The sequence below is a fragment of the Bactrocera neohumeralis genome, chromosome 2 (assembly GCF_024586455.1).
Source record: "Bactrocera neohumeralis isolate Rockhampton chromosome 2, APGP_CSIRO_Bneo_wtdbg2-racon-allhic-juicebox.fasta_v2, whole genome shotgun sequence".
NCBI lineage: Eukaryota > Metazoa > Arthropoda > Insecta > Diptera > Tephritidae > Bactrocera > Bactrocera neohumeralis.
The window spans coordinates 78,919,123-78,941,652 of NC_065919.1; the positions used below are offsets into that span (position 1 = coordinate 78,919,123).

At 38.2% G+C, this 22,530-nt stretch overlaps 1 protein-coding gene across 1 annotated transcript in view; it reads left to right on the forward strand.

Annotated features, from left to right (window-relative positions):
- The window catches only part of LOC126751405 (uncharacterized), a 222,691-nt gene that overhangs the window by 147,825 nt on the left and 52,336 nt on the right, over window positions 1-22,530 (forward strand). Inside the window, exons 3-5 of the mRNA XM_050461652.1 lie at window positions 4,657-4,871; window positions 5,751-5,886; window positions 16,117-16,250. Of these exons, the coding sequence (XP_050317609.1) occupies window positions 4,657-4,871; window positions 5,751-5,886; window positions 16,117-16,250 (485 nt within the window). The remainder of the gene's footprint in view (window positions 1-4,656; window positions 4,872-5,750; window positions 5,887-16,116; window positions 16,251-22,530) is intronic.

Here is a 22,530-nt window from a genome sequence, read left to right on the forward strand (position 1 = left end):
GTGCACGCTCTTGTAGTTTGTTTACGATACTCGAATATACTTGAAATGAAAAATAAATATAATATTTAAGGGAAAAAGGGCAACCAAGCGGTTAACAACAACACAGTCAGCATAAATGTCGACGACAGCACTCATTTTCGATTTTCTCCATACAAGCGAGTGAAAGCCTTTTCATCAATCCGTTTTGAGGCTGAAACCACGAAGAAAGGCAGCGCGCATAACACAGCAGTCATGTTCATTCACGCACAACGCAGCAACTAAAGAGCACGCAATTGAGACTCACACACACACCTACATATGAATGAGTGCAGCAATCAATACTAGGCTGCTGTTGTATCAGCAATCAATACCCCTTAACTCATGCTTCACGCTCAATGGCGTTGCTCAACCGAGACTTGACAGCCACAAAGCATATATGTATGCGCATATGTGCATGTGTACCTATGTTGCTCTGTGTGTGTGTTTGTGTGCTATTTTTTACAGTCAACCGGATATTACATATACCAAGCAGTCATCAACGCCAGCACTCAGTCACAGCCTACTGTCTGCTGAGCCGCACTTTAAGTCAGTCAGGCAGTCAGTTGGCTTACCTGCCGCCATTGCCCCCCTGCCGGCGCGGTGGTAGTGTGCGTTCGATCCCGTTTGCCTGCTTTCCTGTCTGCGGCTCCTTATGGCCTGTCTTTGACACATTCTCGTTAATGTTGACGTTGACGTTGATGTGGATGGTGATTTTTGATGGCGCTGAAGTTCACGCACACACACATACATATTCACACATCCACACCCAGACCCATATCCATACTCACAGACGCTAAGGAAAATGGGTGCGTGTGTAAGGCAAGTCATCATAAGTGTATTGTCTTTCAACTTCTGATAGCTGATAGCTGATGGCTGATAGCTGCCAGGTCGCCGCCAAACCCACTCTCAGTCACGCTAAGCTCTTATATCTGCACATACATGCATATATATATAAACTTGTATAGTCAAGCTCTTGAGTTTATGTGTGTGCCACCATATCCGTTTGAGGTTAATGCTCTTATCGTGATTGCCAACGCATATAAAAACAAAGCGTTCGGCAAAAACAAAAGTATGCCGTGAAAGCTCCAGCAACAAAAAATGTATACAGTTCTGTCGAAAGGAAGCAAATAAAAATGCTTTGGTAGACAAAGTGAAAAAAATCGCTTAAATGAATGTTCATTTAGTGCCGACAGCGCCGGCAGCAGCGTTAAATGCGTAAAATCTAGCCGGCAAACGGGTGGTCGTAATACTTAAAAGCTTCAGCTGGAAAATGAGAAATCGTTTTCGACTACTTGGAGCGCAATGAAATTTTATTAAGTGAAGCAAATTTATAGCACGAAGCGTGATTGTTCATCAAACTTGGCTGGGTTTCAAAGAGGTGATGAGTTTCAGGTAAAAAAATTACAGTAAAATAAAACAAAGTGGTTTAATATATATATACTTCTTTTATTTGAAATTGGATAGAAAAAAATTTAAATATAAAAGTAAATAGTCACTGAATAAACAATATGCTGAAGCTACTCCATGAACCTTGAGCACAATGACTAACCGTCATAAATATTTATAGTCCAAGCGCAATAAAATTAGCAATTGGCCTAATTATAGGCAGTGTTTTTTGGAATTTCATAGCTTTTGTGTTTGCTTAGAAAGGTAGCATATATACTAGGGTGCTTAAAAAAAAAATTTATTTGAATGTCGCAGAAAATTTTAAAGTTTGAAAAGTGAACTTTCTGAGTATGTGATGGTTATTTTTGAGAGATGAAAATTAGTTGGTGAAATTTTAGTTTGAATGAAAAAACGAAATTTCCTATGTTAAATGTATGGGAACCTAAAAAAAATAGCGACCCCTTAGAGTTAAGCTACAGCGCCTGGCTTGAGGAAGGATTTTTAGTTTGTCAATCACCAACATTTGATGGGGTAAGAGTTGAAAAAAGATTCAAAAAAAATTTTTGAAGCATCCTAATATATATATACTCAATACATATATATGTACTTCATGCATATCTTATAACTTACTTAAATAAGTGTCCAAAATCCACCCACTGCAATAAACAGCAATCAGGAAATTGACTCTAAACAACTGAGGTTACCAAAAACTTAAAAAGAGCGAAGCATTGCCTTTCTTACACAGTAATGGACCATCAATTTCAGGGAATAAAATCACCAGTGCCGAGATTGAGGAGAAAATGAGGTCATATGCGAAGACAACCCGCCTATTTATCGACTTAATGGACCTCGAACAGCTCGGTGTTTGAAAACGACATGGCTCACTTCGAAAGAAAAGTATTCCGGTTGGCCATTAACTACATGGAAGACATTGTCCATCCGCTCCATGATGGAGGGTCTACAGAAGCTGGGTATGTGATAACTCCAGACGTTGCTTCGTGCTTGACGAGAAGGTCTATAGACTCCTGAAAACCCATAACTTTGTTGGAGATAGGGTTGCTGTTACATCCACGGAGTCGATACTGACAATGTTGGCCAAACAGAACACGGAATTGAGGACAAGTCTGTAGTAGATATTCAGAAGGCGATTTTATAGTTATGAGTATAGACCCAGACTCTTAGATTTTTATTGATTCCTCAAGTCTGTAGAGCTCACCTGTTATTCTCCACCGTCCTGTTCAGGGTCAGTCACCGCCAGTTCCCGAAAACATCTTCTTGAGCGAAAAGTGTTCGCTACGTTACCAATCCGGAAAAGGCGAGCTCAAGGAGGCAAAGTGGAATTGCCATCGGACACGGCGTCCACCGGAGTACACCCGGTTGGGTCTCGCAGAGTTATAACTGATTCACGTCATTTGAACTGCGATGAGCTGTTCTAAAATGACTATAAAAAAAAAACCGTAAAACAATTGTTTAAAACAGCGCGCCAGTTTTTTTCTGCTTGGCGCTCTTTGGGATTCCACCTGCAGCCAGGTCCTTCTCCACCTGATCTCTCCAATGGAGTTGAAGTCTTTCTATTCTTCTGCTTCCCCCAGCAGGTACTGCGTTGAGTACATACAGAGCTGGAGTGTTTTCATTCGGACGACATGACAAAGCTAGCATAGTCGCTGGTTCCTTATTCGCTTAACTATATCAAAATTTTTTATGATTTTTTCTGCTCCATAGTTTTATAAAAAAATTTAAAGCACTTTAAAGCAAATAAAGGCTGTTCTGCCTTTAAAATGCGTTACCTATATTTCTCCATAACAAGAACACCACAAAATTTCAGCAGGAAATACGCTATTGACAAGCTATTTGTCATTTACCACACATAACCCGGCAGCCGCACAGGCCATTAGACAACACCGAAAGTACAAATGAATGAATGTATGAGCTTTCACACAAATACATACACAGAAATACTGACTAACCAGAATCTGAATTGTCAGACGCAAAACACAACACCATTTTTAGGCGTCATATATACATATATATATATATACGATAAAACTGTTCAACAGTCGAGGCTTAAAGTTTGTTTTAGTTCCGTTTGCTGATTTTGTTGTGCGCCTGACAAAGCCAAAAGCAAACCAAAATAATTTGAAAAAAGTGATGGCAGCGGAAAGGCGATTTAAAATTTCACCAATATTTCCATTTTTTATCATTTTTCTTTGGCGCTGAACAACACAACACGACTTGTTATGGATACTCGGCGCGCTAGGCGAAGTGGCACTAAGCACAACAAACGACCTTTAGGCAAATGCAAACGCGTCGGACTCAGACTCCAAAAACGTGCACACACAGGCGCGTTGAAATTGGCTGAAAATCAGGGACCGGAAAACTTTCAAAATGGTGTGACATTTTAGTTTTAATTGATTTATGTGTTTCGCTTTAAAACACGTCCGTACACGAGGAAGGCGCGCCGCAACGCCTGCCTGACAGAGCTGCGTTCCAATAGTGATAAAATATAATAGGAAAAGTGTGTTGGTGAAAATAGAAGAGTGGGAAATATATGAAAAGTCGAACATACTACAGATGGGACAATGTGTTTTTGGCGCTTTTTGGCGGTGCTGGCAATCTCGACACTTCGTTGGTATTGGCTTAAAGCAAAACTGATGGCTGATCGATGACTGTATGGCACATACATTTCTATATAGTTGTTTGTATGTGTGGGTCTGAGTAATTTTCTTTTTTTTGTGACACAATGTAAAAAGCGTATGCATATAACCGAATTTGATATCCGGTGGGCGTTCAAATAAATCTCGAAATTGCGTTTGGCATGCGAGCTAACTTTTAGCTTAATACCGTTGGATTTTCAATATCAGATTTTTTTTTTAATTTACGCGTTTGCATGTAAAATTGGCGCGCAGCTTTAGCGATGCTTTATGTGCAGCTTTAACAAATTCAACATTTACCAACACAGAAATCGAATCAATGTTTTTTTTAACGCCCAAATGTAGGCTACATGTTACAACAATGTCTAAGCAACTCAGTATTGGGTTCCAGTTAAACAAACTTTAAAAATAAATTTAAAAAAAATTATTTAAATGTAATGAAAATAAAAAAAAAAAAAATATTTTAAATGTAATGAAAATAAGTAACGAAATTTGTTTTAGATTCCATGAAATATATTCTCTCTGAAATTATTACATTTATTCTATTTATACTTACTCTCAATATAACATTCGCTTTTCCTTGGTCCTACTCTTTTTGCAGATTACGCTCAGGCCGCTCTCAGCAACGTCAGCTTATATATTGAGCCACCAGCGGTGCGTCGTGGTCAGTCGGTCATTTTGCGCTGTCAGTATTCGCTAGAAGGTGCGCCACTTTATTCGATCAAATACTATCGTGGCAATTATGAGTTCTACCGTTACACGCCGGGTGAATTTCCAAATGTGAAACACTTCCAATACCCGGGCATTAAGGTGGATGTAAGTATGAATATTATTGCAATAAGTATTAAGAAATGGTAGGTGACTTGGCTAAGCCCGCCTAAATGTAGACTATGTTTTTGAGCGTTTTTTACTATACATTTGAAGGTAAAGCGTTGAAAAAACTTAATACAGGAAATTTAGGGAACCAAATTTATATCAAATTTTAAACCAGTTTGTGAGTTTTACTTTTTCAATCTGTGAAAGAGCAATTTTTACTCTAAGTTATTACAGGATATTCTAAATTCATATAGTCTGATATTGTAGAAATATTTATTGACCATTTTATGGTTATGAGCTCTTTTACTTTTCATGCGGTTTTCGACCTTGTTCAGTCAGTTAGCCATCACAACAATTTCCAATTCACTTTCTGATCAACGAACATGAAGTAGACTGAATTATATTGTTGCCGATAAGAGGGTGTGTGCCTTTACTAACTTTTTCTGTAAGTGATTATTCCAGAAGTTTATTTTTATTTCAACTTAAATAATACCTTTGTTTAATATATCTACAAAAATGCATTCTGTTTTAGTTAGTTGTATAAATTATTGGTCATAATAAAAATTAAAACCTTAACTGATGCTTTTATATTAGCAAATGGGTTTACTTAAATTCTAATCAACATTTTTGAGCCATGTATGCCTTAAAATAAAAAAGAATATTCCCTTCAAACCTTTCGATAATCCTACGATCTCACACTACAAAGGTGTGCGACTTCGCTAAGTTTGCCAAATTGTAAGCAAGATTTTCTTCCTCACAAGTTTTCATATCAAATGATTATTCAGTACCACACGTTTCCATTCAACAGCTTATTTATCGTTTAAATACCGTCAAGGTGATCTACTAATTTCAATTTATTGTTTTCCTTATCCATTGCAGGAAGTTATCTCCAATGCCACACAAGTTGTTATACGCGACGTGAAATTCACTTTATCCGGCAACTTTTCCTGCGAAGTCACGGCCGATGCACCACTCTTCTCCACCGCCACCGCCTATGCGCAAGTACAAGTTGTGGGTAAGTTCACTATTCTCCTTCACTTTGTTCTCATTCCAGTTGATATTTGGCTCCTTGGACTTACTATTTCGGCTGCGACCACATTTTAACGCTCAACTGTCAAAAGTTTGGCGTTTTGCGAAAAACTTTTGGCTAATTATGTGCATTCATAATTGAAAAATTCAATTCGCTTTTAAGCGTCGTAAGTAAATAACTGAAGATAAAGTTGCAGAGATAATGAGTTGTGCAATAATTGCGAAATTCAAGGAAACACCGGAAATTTTTGGAAGGTGTTACGGTGTAGGATCAATTTAAGACTATGGTGAACGTTAAGGTAGTTTTCATTTGATGAAAAATTAATAAAAGTTTAGCTCTATTTTTGGTAGGAAATTTGAGGAGAATATGCTTAGAGACTTTTAGTTTTGATAATATTTTATTTATGTTGGAATAACTTTAATGTTTTTGTTGAAGAGCGATAAAATTATGTAATTTTTAATGAAATTTAAGCTTTTGCAATTCCAGCTCTAGTCACTCAAATGCCTGCTCCCTTCCATCGGCAAGTTTTTGCAGCTTTGTCGCTCAAACGCCCAGTTATATTTGTAATGACAAAGCTGATAATATGAGTAAAGTACACGCTAGCAGATATTTACACTGGCATACTCTAGAGACTGACACACGCACACACAAAGACCGCAAAGCGACAAGTTGCAGTTGAAGAAAAAGGCTACTCCCTCTAACAAGCGGCTTGAAGGATGTAAAAACGCTCATCTACCGCTGCATGCAGCCACAAACGGAAAGAAAGAGCAGCAAAGAAAAGGAGAAGATGAGTAAAAAAACATACAGCACACAGTGTAGGTAATAAAGCAGCAAAAAATGTTTAAGTTCTGCTAAAACAACGTCAAAGCGCCACCTGTAATGCTGGTGCAGACTTTAGAAGCCGGTGTCTGTGTGTGCAACACAGAGTACATCCATCAGCAATGCAGACGAAAAAATTCGCCTTAAGAAAGCGACCAACAAAGCGAACATTGGTGGCGGCCAAATGCAAAGTGCTCTGAGCGTTCGGGGGCAACTAACTTACTGCATGGCTGCACAAAGTTTATTGCCTTGCAGGCTTTTATTTTCGCACACTCTCCATCACACAAAGGAACAAACAGCCGGGCGGTCAGGTAGACAGACAGACGGACAGACAGTTAGACAGTAAAGTGCTTAAAGATGCAGGCAGTTTTTCTGTGTATTTGTGGGTGTAGATGTTTTTCTATTTGTAAGTGTATCTATGTGTGTGTTTCGTCTTTATGCGTTTCAGCTCAGTATTCAGCTTGAGCGCGGAAATATTTACGGTTACTTAAGATATACATATGTATGTATGCTTAATAAGTAGGTAATAAGAAACCTCCAAGAATATGTTACTCATACGCACCGGTGCATCTTCAATTAGTATGGAAATAAAATATTAAGTGTCCAGTTGTAGCTATAATTTGTTTGTGGAATGGAGAATATTTGTGGGCTAATAAAATATTGCGTAGTAGAAAAAGTCTTATCGTATTTTGCCAATAGATGTCGTTGCAGTCGTATATCTCCAGTGCTACCAATCATATTAAGTCATACCATATAGTGTTGAAAAGGAGAGACCTTTAGCTTCATTTCACCAATTAGAAATTGAATTGGGGGAAGTTTAAAAAAAGTTACAGCTCTTCAAAAATGAGTGAAAATAATATAGTTCGCTATATTTTAAATTTTAAAGTTTGCGGAGGCGATGCTGTATCAGTTCGTGTAGCACAACAATGGTTTGCTCGCTTCCATTCTGGAAATGTAGATATGAAAGCTGCACATCGCTCTGGTTGACTTATTGTTGAAAAAGTCGATGAAATTATGGAAAATATTGACACAGACCGTCACATAAGCAGCCAAGATATCGCTATGAAACATAATGTTCACCATCAAACAGTTTTGAACCATTTAAAAGAGACTGGCTAGAAAAAGAAGCTCGATGTTTGGGTACCACATGAATTGTCTGTGAAGCTCAACAAATGATCGCAAAGCCAAGATTGACGCCTCGAAAGGTTATGCTGAGTGTTTGATGGGATTGGAGAGGAATTATCAACTATAAGCTGCTTCAGCCTGGTCGAACGATTGATTCTACATTTTACTGTCAACCACTGATGAGATTGAAGCAAGAATCGAAAAAAAACGTCCAGAACAAATCAAAAGAAACGGCTTCGACTTCCATCAGGACAACGCTAGACCACACACATCTTTGATTACTCGACAAAAACTGGGAGAGCTTGGCTGAAAAGTTTTGATGCATCCACCATATAGCCCTGACTTTGCACCGTAGGATTACCATTTGTTTCGGTCATTTAATGGAGTAAAGTTGGCTTCAAGAGAAGCCCGCAGTTTTTCGTCGAGAAACCAGAAAAGTTTTACACTACTTTTAATGTCTGTAGTGGAAAAATAGCAAAAAGTGGTGACCAGAATGGTATATATCAGTTTCTTTAAAGTTCATTCTGAATATAAAAAAAAAAATGCTGAAGTTTGACTAGAAATACGAAACGAGTACCCAATATTATCAAGTCAAGATTTGAGATTTCTTAAAGAAGTCAGAATATGTAATATTTGTTGCCTTCTCTACTCTCTGATGGTTTATTGGATGCTAAAATAAGTGATTAGAAAGTGGTTTTAGATTTTCGCCAAAATATTAAACACAATTATTTAAAAATAAGGCGATCTAACAATTTCCATAAAATGAATTCATTGAAATTAAATCAGATTTTAAAGAAATGTGCAAAGAAACTTCTTTCGAAAAGAGATAAAAAAGATATATGTTTATATACTTCGACATTGTTTTGACTTAAGGAATTTTCCGAAACTCCACTTCAAACCATACCAAAGCAATTTATGAAGTCAGCCACTGGCATTTACCCGAAGTCATGTTTGTCGCAATATTTTCATTTCTTCATTAGCTTTGCCATTACACATTACATATATACATATATATATGTGTATATATAAGCGCTGTGTGCGTTTGTGTGTTGTTAGCAAGCATGAGCACGCTTACCGACAACATGTACTGTTATGTACTAATTCAGAATGCAAATGTCACTCATCCGCCACGTCGAGCCACTTCATTTCATTTTACTTCGCTCTACATACTTCATGTCACAGTCGGTTTTGTGTGCCACTCGCTGCAACGCTAGCTGCTTTCTGCTTTTATTTATACTCGACTTCTTTTGTTACCGGTGTTGTTGTTGTTGGCGTTGTTGCTTTTCAGTGCTGACATTTTTGTTCACACGGGCTCGCAATGACTACGTAACATACTAGCGCGCGGCACTGTGACTATGTGTAGCAACAAAAACACAAAAGACAACACAAATGTGCGCAAATGAATGTGAATGCGAATGCAACAACCACAAACGCAACAACAACACAGCATGGCAAATATAATGGCAACCAAACAAGATCAAAAGTACAAGCAAGTATTTGCGCTTGTTTTGTTTCCCCTTCATATTTCGTAGTTGTTGTTGTTGTTGTTGCTTTTGTTTAGGTTTTTATGTTTTTCTTGTTTCTGTTTTTATCTAACAATTGTGGAGTGTTGAAGTGCGTCAACGTACGCCGCTAACGATGATAACGATGACGATGATGGCGCCCTCTGCTCGCTCATTCAAACACGCACACACATACATACATACATGTAAGCACACAAGCGTCTTACACACATCTATACATGCAATCACACATTCACTGCGCCAATGACAATCGCGGCTATGGTTGATGAGTGGTGGCTGGTGGCTGGTGGCTGATGGCGGTTATGTTGGCAGCTGCGAAGAGTGTTGTATGCCACTTAAGCATGTCAACTGCCGCTCTCTAACGGTTATATTGTCTATATATGAGCCACGCTGTCTATCCATCTATCTGGTTGTCTGACTGTCTGTCCGCCTGCTTGATTGCTGCGTTGTTGTCGCGAATGCGTCGGTGTTTGTGTTGAATGTTGCTCGCTAAAGCGTTCGTTGTCTGCGCTGTCACTGCTTTGCGGCGGTATCAGCGTTGCATGCCATCCGAAATGTGATGTACAGCGCCCCAGTTCAAGTGCCATAATTGTTATGCATTTCCCTTTCTCGTGTTTGTTTAGTATTCTGCCGTCCATTGTCAACTAAAGGGAATCGCAAAGCATCTTTCTTGATGTGTTGAAAATGTATAAGGCGAGTTGGAATTTAATACAGTTTTAAGAAACTTCAAGTTTTTGAGAAAAATGATAAACTTAAATATTAATAAGAAAAAATTTGGAGGAAATGGAGTCCACCCAGTATTCTTAAAGTTTCACTAAAAAGAGAGGTGACGCGTACATATTATACATATTAACAACATATGTACTATGACTAAAAGAAAAGAGTTGTGTTATCAATATTTCCAAAGGCAATAAGGGTTTCCGAAATTAAAAAACAACACCTATCTTCTTTTTCTTCTTAATTGGCGTAGACACCGCTTACGCGATTATAGCCGAGTTAACAACAGCGCGCCCGTCGTTTCCTCTTTTCGCTACGTGGCGCCAATTGGATATTTCAAGCGAAGCCAGGTCCTTCTCCACTTGGTCTTCCAACGGAGCGGAGGTCTTCCTCTTTCTCTGCTTCTTCCCGCGGGTACTGCGTCGAATACTTGCATAGCTGGCGTGTTTTCGTCCTTTCGGGCAACATGACCTAGCCAGCGTAGCCGCTGTCTTTTAATTCGCTGAACTATGTCAATTTCGTCATCGTTCTATCGAATGCGGTACGTCGACTCATCCGTTGTTTACATCGTTCAAGACTCTGCACCATATAGCAGGACGGGAATTATGAGTGACTTATAGAGTTTGGTTTTTGTTTGTCGAGAGAAGACTTTGTTTCTCAATTGCCTACTCAGTCCGAAGTAACACCTGCTGGCAAGAGTTATTCTGCGTGGATTTCTAGGCTAACATTGTTGGTGGTGTTTACGCTGGTTCCAAGATAGACGAAATTATCTACAACTTCAAGTTATGACTGTCAACAGTGACGTGAGTGCCAAGTCGCGAGCGCGACGACTGTTTATTTGATGAAAGGAGATATTTCGTCTTGCCCTCGTTCACTGTCAGACCTATTTCTTTTGCTTCCTTGTCCAGCCTGGAGAAAGCAGAACTAACGGAGCGGGTGTTAAGGCCAATGATATCAATATCATCGGCATACGCCAGCAGCTGTACACTCTTATAGAAGATGGTACCTTCTCTATTTAGTTCTGCGGCTCGAACTATTTTCTCCAAAAGCAGGTTGAAAAGTCGCACGATAGGGAATCGCTTTGTCTGAAACCTCGCTTGGTATCGAACGGCTCGGAGGGGTCCTTCCCGATTCTGACGGAGCTTTTGGTGTTGCTCAACGTCAGCTTACACAGCCGTATTAGTTTTGCGGGGATACCAAATTCAGACATCGCGGCATAAAGGCAGCTCCTTTTCGTGCTGTCGAAAGCAGCTTTGAAATCGACGAAGAGGTGGTGTGTGTCGATTCTCCTTTCACGGGTCTTTTCCAAGATTTGGCGCATGGTGAATATCTGGTCGGTTGTTGATTTTCCAGGTCTAAAGCCACACTGATAAGGTCCAATCAGTTTGTTGACGGTGGGCTTTAATCTTTCACACAATACGCTCGATAGAACCTTATATGCGATGTTGAGGAGGCTAATCCCACGGTAGTTGGCGCAGATTGTGGGGTCTCCTTTTTTATGGATTGGGCATAGCACACTTAAATTCCAATCGTTGGGCATGCTTTCGTCCGACCATATTTTACAAAGAAGCTGATGCATGCTCCATATCAGTTCTTCGCCGCCGTGTTTGAATAGCTCGGCCGGAAATCCGTCGGCCCCTGCCGCTTTGTTGTTCTTGAGGCGGGCAATTGCTTTTCGAACTTCTTCATGGTCGTGTAGTGGAATGTCTGCTCCATCGTCATCGATTGGGGAATCGGGTTCGCCTTCTCCTGGCGTTGTGCATTCACTGCCATTCAGCAGACTGGAGAAGTGTTCCCTCCATATGCTCTGGGCATCGGTGACTAGATCACCTTTGGGTATTCTACAAGAGTATGCTCCGGTCTTGAAGCTATCTGTAAGCCACCGCAATTTTTCGTAGAATTTTTGAGCATTACCCCTGTCGGCCAGCTTATCAAGCTCTTCGTACTCACGCATTTCGGCCTCTTTCTTTTTCTGTCTGCAAAAGCGTCTCGCTTCCCTCTTCAACTCTCGGTATCTATCCCATCCCGCACGTGTAGTGGTCGATCGTAACGTTGCGAGGTAGGCAGCCTCTTTTCTCTCCGCTGCGACACGGCACTCCTCGTCGTACCAGCTGTTCTTTTGCTCTTTCCGAAAACCAATGTCTTCGGTTGCAGCTGTACGTAAGGAATTTGAAAAGCCGTCCCACAGTTCCCTTATACCGAGTTGTTGACGAGTGCTCTCAGAGAGCAGGAGTGCAAGCCGAGTAGTAAATCGTTCGGCTGTCTGCTGTGATTGCAGCTTCTCAGCTCAGAGGTGGATGCGAATCTTGGCTGCAACAAGGTAGTGGTCCGAATCGATGTTAGGACCTCGGAGTGCACGCACATCTAAAACACTGGATACCTATCTTCCGTCTATCACAACATGATCGATATGGTTGGTGGTTTTTCGATCCGGAGAGAGTCAGGTGGCGTGATGAATTTTTTTATGCTGGAATTTAGTACTAGAGATAACCGCATTTCGGGCCCCGGCGAAGTCGATCACCCTCGATCCATTTGCGGATGTTTCGTAGTGAAGGCTGAATTTACCGACATTAGTGCCAATGATACCTTCTTTGCCCATACTGGCGTTAAGTCGCCAAGCGCGATTTTGATATCGAGGCGGGGGCAGCTCTGATAGGTGCACTCCAAGCGCTCTTGGAAGGCATCTTTGGTCATATCGTTCTTCTCCTCTGTCGGGGCGTGGGCGCAAATTAGCGATATGTTGAAGAACTTCGCTTTGATGCTGCGGATGCGACGATAATAATTTTTTTTCATTGAATTACAAAATTAATAAGAAATAAAGAATTTTTCCAAAAATAGTCAAATTTCAACCGTTAATATCTTTTAAACGGTTGGGTTTACGAAAAAATCATAAGAGACCATATTTTAGAGCATTCAATTTCCTACAAAACCTAATTAACAAGATATTTTTTCAAGTAGTTGGAAGCGAGATATACATTTTTCTATCTGATAATAAGAAAAAAATAGAAAACCGTTAGGCGGAGGACCTTCCCGTTACAATTAAAAACTCATATTTGGAGAGGCTTTCTTAGAGGTGTCTAGGAACCTATTTTTGTGAGTACCAATTGAAAAAAAAAAAATAAAAATTTTTGAATCACCCTAATGTACATACATTTACGCGCACTCAGTAGCGCGTGCGAATGACAGAGCATAACAGAAGAGCATGAACTCAACTAGTCATCTAATGCATGTATTTCTATGTATATATTTGTTGCTTCATAATGCCCACAACTTTAATTTTTGCTTCTATTCTCGCATTTCCATTAATTTCGTTTACTATGCCTCACTTTCATTCCAACGAAGCAATAATTATTTTTCGTTGCTGCATCTTCACACATTTCAACCAAACAGACTAAGTCGGCAAATACTACAAACGTTGACTATAAATAACGGCATATTGATATTTGCGTGTATGTAACGTATGTGTGTTTGTGTGTGTTTTGCAAATATTCACACTTCAACGCCGGCTTGACAAGCCAAACAATTAAGCAAACAAAAAAGCATTTCCAATATCCGAGACACAGCTGTACGGTATTTGAATATATGTGTATGTATGTGTGTGATTGGTTGTATTTATTTGTGTGTTTAGTTAACAAATATTTTTGTTTCATTTACATTCGTTTGACATGACAGCAAGTAACTACTTGAAGCTGGCACTGTGCGGTATACAAATATACCAAAGATGCCATACACATACACATATATACATAGTACATAAATGGAAGTATTATATGTATATATGTATAATATTTATCATATACATAGGTATGTAAGTAAGTAATATGTATGTATGCGTACGAAAGGTAAATATTCATGGTTAAACACCTAAAGAATACTTAAAACGTACGAGTATACACGTATGCTGCCCTTGCTTATATACATATATTATATGTATGTGTGCGAGTGTAGATGTGCGTGTGAATCTAGAAATATTTATTTCACAGATTCTTCATTCTTATTTATTACACAAACTGTCGTATGGATATTGCGATGCAATTGAATTTATGAACTTAGTTGAACAGAAGTACATTTGTGAGGATCATCTTTATTGATAGCTGCCTTCAACATTTAAATATTTTTCATTTTATCTCGGAAAAATGGGCGACAAGAAATTTAAATATGAACTAATTTTAGATGTGAAGGCCTTTGGAGTGCTTCGATGACAAATTTCCAGAATCATACGGTCAATAGATTTCGATACACGGCTTTGAAGATGTCAGCTTACGAATCCCAACTTAATTGTAAAGATAAAATAGCGATAAAGAAAAAATTAAAAAATAATATTAAAAAATACTTTCTGAACGTAAGTCCCTTCAGCTTTTACCGCTATTATTCTCTACTAAACTCTCGCAGATTCTCAAATCTCCAATTTTCAACCTATCCTCCAAGTGTTATTTAAGCGCTCAACCTTCTTCCTTCACTCTGACAATAAGCAGCCTATAAAGTTTGTTGACTCATGGCCAATATTAACAACGGATTATGTCTGCTGACCCTGGAATATACCTTCAAATTCTACCCGGACTGACAAAACAAAGAATTTTTTGTGCATTTTAATACACATCTCGGCTTCCAAATATAGTATACTCTTTTTGAATAAATACAAAGAATGACAACGATTTATTTAATTTCCAATACACTTGTTGTAAGTCTACGCTGGACTAATGGTGCATTGTCTGAAGCGAATATTTAAGTTTTGAAAACAAAAAAAAATTCAGGGAACTAAAGCTGGCGAATACGGCGGTGACTGAGTGATGAGACTCGTTTCGTGCTTGGCCAAAAGGTCAGTTTACAATCATGCTCGAATGTGACACCTCATTCAGGCCTTTCAGAACGAATCTAACATTGACATGTTTCATGCAGATAACATTAACCAAAATGTGTTGAAGGGATCGATAAGAGGTGCTGAGGACCTCTGTTTTCTCTATGTTTTCGACATTAACAGAGATGGTTGGACGACTCGCCTGAAGCAAATTTCGATGTCTACACAATATTTACAGAATCCTCTGTGGCACTAAAATACTAGTTTCGTCATTGCATAGACTCCACACTACTGTAAGTTTTCAAGGTATCCGCGAATTTATTGGAAACCAAATACATTAAGCGCACTTATTATGGAATGTTTTCATTTTTTCATGACATTATTCGTCGTCGAGTGGAAAGAGCCTTTCATTGGAGCTTCATCTTCCAAGCGAACGACATGACTTAACCAGCGCATTCATTAAATTTTTATGCGCTTAACTAAGTATATCCACGTCCCCGTAGAGCTTATACTCTTCATGCTTTCCACATCTTCAAGATTCATAGCTCACGCGCATGGCTCCAAAGATCTTGCGAAGAACAGTTCTCTCGAATGCCCTAAGTACCTACTCATCTCAGTGCGTTATCGCCCATGTTTCTACGCCATATACGAGTAATAGTATCGGAATATTGAGAAACTTATGGAGCGTAATTTTTGTTCGCCGAGAGAGAGGTCTGCGCTTGATCTCCAAGCTCAAATTATTTGGTGGAAACTATGCTGGCTCCGAGATATACATGCAAAATCCTTAACTTTTTCAATTGTATAGTACAAATGTAGTAGTAGTGACGTAATACAGTTCCTAAGATCTCATTCAAGTTGCGAGGAATCTTTGTATGTGGCTTCCAGTTATTTTGTCTTGTTCTCGTTGACCACAGGGCCAACCTCTCTTCGCTCTTTTGCGAGGCTGGAAAAGGTTTCTCTGCTCTGTTGTTAAGACTTATGATATCAATATCATCTATGTACCCAGTAGCATTCCACTGTTTTATGTTCAGATTAGTGGCATGTGTCCAATAATAACAATAATTTAAGGCCGAAACTACAGCCATTCAATTCAGCACACGAAATTATATACATATTATGATATTTGGATGCCCTTACAGCGGATAAGGGAATGTCGTTATTATTATTTCGATATCCGTCGATATTTGTCATTCAGTAATTTTATTAAAATTTTCTTTGTTCGTGTATTTGTAGAATTTCCCGAGAAGCGTCCGCAACTCTTTACCGAACACGCGCGTTATGAACCAGGCGACATCTTGCGCGCCAACTGCAGTACACCACCCTCGAGACCACGCGCCGACCTACAATTTACGCTCAACAATATACCGGTAAGTGGTGGTTTGGAAACCGCAATTCATAGACAATCTAAAAACCATCATAATGAGCAATAACTATCATCATGCCAAACTTTTATATATATACATATATATCGTAATATTGAGAAACTAGTTATCTTACTAACAAAAATATGTAGAGTTTTTAACGTCGACACTATATGATGAATTTCAGGATCAATTTAAGGTGTTATTATATTATCATGTTAGGGCTCCAAAAAAGATTTAAAAATACCTGCTTTACAAAACCAAGATTTTCTCCCTTCTAAAACATCATAACCTATAACCTATTTTGTATACGAAGTAATTTACCTAACTACTAATCTAATAATGTCCGTCAGAGACCACAAAAGCACATTTACAATGAGCATACACGGCGGACTCCAATTTTCACGGAAATATTACGTTTCAATTGACACACAAGCAAACACGTGACCCAACAATATGTGATAAACGCAAAAGCGAGTGAGTGAGAGGGTGAGTCAACGAGCGAGATTAACTGAGTAGAAGAGCGAATATGTGTATTTAATGATGGCAAATTGTGATGATGAGGCAAAGATGCGGGCAAATACACACACACATACAATTATAAAATAGCGCTTGCGGCTGTGTGTGGGCGAGTAGTTGCCTCGTGCTGCTAATTAAAGCAATGAAGACAATAAAAAGCGAACTTACATAATTGAATGCGATTAAAATATGCTTATGGCATAATTAAGGCGAAAAGTGAGAGAGAACTTTTGTGGAGGATGAAAGGATTTGCTTTTCCGTTCCTCTCTCTTACGTTCTTCCACTCTTCATTTGCCTTAAACTTCAAGTTGGTGAATTGAACAGACACTTTAGAGATTAAGTTTTCCTTTATTTGCGAGACTTCGCTTTTACTGTTGTGTATATATTTACTTATATAACATATGTATCTGCTTATATAAATATACTTATATAATTATATAAGCTGCTGGGCGCTTGTCTTTAATCAGTGTAGTGTAAACATTTGCTAATTAGTTGCATATGACTATGTGAAAATAAAGATGTAGATAAACATTTTTAGTCTAAATGTGCCCAAATCCAAAATGCCTTAAAATTTCTCGGTAAAAGTTAGTCAAACTTAATAGAGGGTACAAAAAAGGCAATTGAAATTAAGTTCTCACTGCCACTGGTTGCGCACTAGTGGCTCTCCTCAATTGCCACTCAATGACACTACTCCACCTTGTACACGCCTGGACACACACACTTTTCCAGTGCTTGTATGTGTGTGGTTTCGTGTTCATTACAGCGCATATAATTAATTAATTTTATCTAGAGTGAAGAATGCAGCGTCCTAAGCTCATTAATTGCACATTTCAGCGCTATTAGCGCACTCAGTCGTCCATGGCGTTTTTAATTTAATATACGCCACTAATGTGATTTAAATGCGAATCAGTTAATCAAACAGATGAAAGCGAATCGATACAGGTGAATTAACTCACGCGCAAATAACTTGAAGAGTTTAGAGCTCAAACAGCTGCATTAAAATTAGGTTAGTGTGATTAAGAACGCAGTCTGTGGCAAAAGAATATAAAAAGCAATAAATAAAATATGGTGATAATAATAAAGGAATTATGGTCAAACTTGCTAACTTCAATAAAGTGAAAAACAATATTTTTGCATTGCCAGTCGAGAGAAGTACTACAAAATGATCCATGAAATATTATTCGCTTGAAAATTTATTGATTTGTAAGTTATTTCACCTTGGATTATTCTGTAATCTCTATAAACCCACAAATTGGTCAATGCTTCTTATGAGGGACGTCTTCAAATGAACTTTGTTTATAACTGTTAAAATTTTGTAACTTTTTAGATTCCTTTTTTGAGATTTTACTTATCAAAAATGTACAATTTTGGATAAGAAACCATGTTTTTACCTGGTTCGGGAACCTTTTAACTTTAAACTTAATAGGAACTGTTTATTTTCACTTGAAATGACATTCTTTCGAATTTATTTTGGAAATTTATCTCTTTCAAATATTGTTGCGGCTACGTTTGCGTGATGTTTTTGTCCAAGGCGGGTATCGAAGCGGGATTGTCCGCAAAGACTTTAGATTTTAAAAATCCCCCACAGGAAAAAGTCTAACGGTGTGATATCACACCATATTGGTTACCAATCGACCGGCTCAAAACGTGAAATTATCTGCTTGTCGAAGTGTACTCTCAATAAATCTAGTGATTGATGCGTTGTGTGGGAAGTGGCGCCGTCAATTTCAGGCATTAAATAGTTGGTTATCTTTGTGCTATAACGATCACCATTGACGGTTAAGTTCACAGCTGTATAATTTTTGAAGATATTTGGGCCTGTGAAATCATCGGGTCACACCAAATTGTTGTTTTTCTGGAGGAAATGGAAGCTTTTGAATCTCTTCATCTTTTTTTTCGTCCCAAATGTGGAAATTTTCCTTGTTTACATACCCATTGAGCTAGATATTGGCCTCATCGCTGAACAAACTTTGGATCGAAAACATTGGATGTTCTTTGAACTTTTCAAGGGCCCATAGAGCGAAGCGATGTCGCTTGGGAACATCGAGCGTTTCAATTCTTGCACAAGCTGCATTTATACGTTTTTAATTTAAGATCTCGACGTAAAATGCGCCTAGTCGTTCTATACGTCAGTCCGATTTGCTGCGAACGGCGCCGAATCGATGCTCCACGATTTTCATATACATGCTGGAAATGGTCTGTTCGGTCGAATATTATCCAATACTGAACGCTTGGTTTCAGGAATCTGGAATGCAAAAGTACAAACAGAAAACATTTACGTATTTTCAACAATAATTAAAAAATTTTAACTTATGTTGTTCTGAATAATAAGAGAAAATATTCCTTACAGAACTTTATTTTAAACAATCAGTGTGTATGATCCGATCTGCACAACTACTTCAGAGACTACACCATTGTCTTAGACAATAACTCAAATTTAGTACAGATATCTCGTCAAATGTAAAAGCTTTCCACACAAGCACTTGTTCCGACTACTCAGTTTGTATTGCAGCTATATGCTACAGTAATTCGATATCTGTGGTTCTGACAACTGAGCAGATTCTTTAAGAGAAAAGTGCGTGGTAAAGTTTCAGACACTGAGACACTAAAGGACTGATCAGTATGATTTTAATTTATTATTTTCGGCATTGTTTTCTATACGAGTCAATCTTTGAAAAGAGAATATCGTCCTTTTTTATAGGAGATGGGCTGCATAGGGCATTTTACAAGTTTCATAACCATTTTAAAGTATTTAGTCTTTGCTCAGAGGAAGCGTACCGCATTACTGGCTCTAAATATCTCTTCAAAATGGGCACCTCTCATATCTTATTCTTCTTTACTGGCGTAGAAACCTCTCAACTCTCATATATTAATACTAAATATGTAATATACCAAATAATATTGATTTCTTATCCAAAATGATATAAACCCCGTATTCAACCATAAGGTTAGAGTATGTGAGGACGAGTTAGGTGACTATGAGCGTGGCACGATCTACTCTATATTGTCATTAAAGTGAGTGAATACCGGTATATCATGTCACACAAATTTATATAGAATAATATTTAAAAGTGAATATTATTGTTTGGCATGTTCGCTCACTTTCGTGTAATAATTTTTTTCATATTTTAATGATTATTCGGGCCAACAAAATATAAAAAAATTCAATTAAGATTTTATCCTAACTATCGGACATTACGACCGTTTGTTACATGGGTAAAACATTTTGAGTAAATCGTAAAAAGAGAAATGAGAACAAGATTATCACTTTATTAATTACAATATAGAAGATTTTTTACTACGCAATAGTGAAAATTATACGATGACGATTAATAATCAGAGTTAGAGAAAGGAACTACATTGCTAAAAAATTTGTGTACCATTACATTTTGAGTGAGTTAATTTATACACTTATAAAAGATATTAAAAACTTAACCACCAAAAAACCGGGTCAAAGAGCGGAAGAGCCAATATTTTCGCTGTAATTTTGCCGCAGTCTAATCTATAATGCCTCAAAATACATGCACACACACACACGACAATCCAACACTCTCAAGCTTACAGAGAAGCAGTCATTCATTGCTTTTATCCAACTTAAGAGACAATCTTTTTGTGATTTAACAACATCAAGTCTAATGATGAGCGCTATAAAATAGTAGCGAGCGACTAAAATGTACATATAACACATACATATGTATATGGCATACAAGTCACATACATATCAACATATGTATAATGGTGCATGGAAGATGGTGCGTGCCTTTATCGCGGCAAAGTCACAGTTGCTTGCGCCAGCAAAGGGATCAACGGCGCTCCAACCGCTTCAATGCCATGTTTTACTCCCAAAGCGAATATAAGCGCGCGCACACAAAGTCCGACACATACACACATACAAAGCAATGCATGCAACTACACTATCTATCTATGTATGAGTGTGTTGGCGTATATGTGTGTGTGTGCTTTATGTTATAACGATTTCACTTTTGTTTTACGCTTTCAAAGTTGGCGTTGATTTATTACCGTTGGTTTGAGTGGTAAAATAATTTTTGACGTCACATGGAAAATTAAAGCAGTTTGCCAAATGTATAACGGTAACAGGGGCGCACGAAGGAGTATACAACTTGCCGCGAAATGATAGGAAAGTTGTAATATTTTGAGCCACTTAAGTGTGGGTGTAACTCAAGACAGAAGAAAGCATAAGTCAAAGCCCAGCACAGAAGGGTAGAGTGAAGCATAACTGTAAGAAAAAGATGCAGTAAAGATTTGTGTGAGGGTCGAAGACACTAAAGCGAGGAAGAAGCAGCGAAGAAGATGTGGCTGAGGCAAACAATCATCAGCTACTTATTTCGCAAATCATCAGCAAGATGAAATGCCAGACTCGACGTATTCATTTGTTTTAGCAACTACCACTACTACTACATATATACCTATGTATGAAACAAACACACACACACGTTGAATAATTTTGTTATATCAGTGCTGCTTGGCGAGTTATAACATTTTGAGTATACATGCATGGCAGCTACTAAGTTTCTATACGAATTTGTTATTGTAATAGCAAAATTATATAATATACACACTCACACACACAAATGCCCACATTCGTGGCAAAGTGTGTCAGTACAACATCATCTTATGAATGCTGAAATTATTATTCCACTTGAGTCGTTCCCTTAAGAGTCGCTTGGCCCCTAAGCGCTTGTAGCGCCAACTACCCCACCTTCCTCAGCGACTTGCGTTTGCTGCTGCTTGCCTTTATTTTGACAGTTGACAAATGACATTTCATTTGCACATTCTTAACCAGCTGACCTCACATGTAATTCTGCGCTCTGCTCTTATTTTAACACTTTCCCATGCATTTCGCTTATTTTATTATTTTCGTTTCAATTTATTTCTTATTTTTTTGTCAGAGTTTTTCTTTGCCTTTTCTTCTTTGACGCCTTGCTGCCTTGAAGCTTGTGGTGTGTGCATGCATTCATGTTTGTGTGTGCGTTTATGCCGCTGTGCGTTCATTTCAAAGGTAGCAGTGGACGCCAAGAACACTTTTGGACACAGCTGCGTGACCAGCTACTGTGAATTTAAGTGTTCTAGAGATTTCTAGAGGATAGTGTAAGTATTATTCGCAATTTCAAGGTGTCAATTACTATAATGAAAGAAAACGAAAACCTGAAAGAGAAAAATGTCTAGCTACAGTTTATGCTTTCAAAGATGTTGCTACAGAGTATAATAGGATCTGCAAGAGCTTCATAGGAGCCGGTATTAAAATTGGACAATGAGAGTGACAGCGCTCATCTTAGGGGAAATCATATGTCTCAGGAACTACTTGTTCAATTTCATTCAAATTTGTGTGTCTTGATGTACGCATTGCAAGAATTGCCAAAATTGGACAACAACCATGACCACTTCCCATAAATCAAAAACTTTTATTTAATATCAATACTTCACTGAATTTATTAGAAAAAAAAAACACAAACAATGTCACGTCCGAAAATAGTCGAAATCTGACTAAAACTATTCAAGACTCCAGATACCAAATATGTAGAATTTAGCGCTTATAGCAGAATAAAATTATACATTATTCGAATATAGAGGAATTCTTACTGTACTCTTTTGTTGAGAATGTTTAAACCGGGTCAATACGTTTTCTAGGCCCCACACCAAATATAAGAATTTCAAACATCTAGTCAACATGTGACTTAATTTAATGAAATTGAAAGATCGTTATTCTCTGGTTATAATAAGTTCTGATTCCAAAAATGGATGAAAT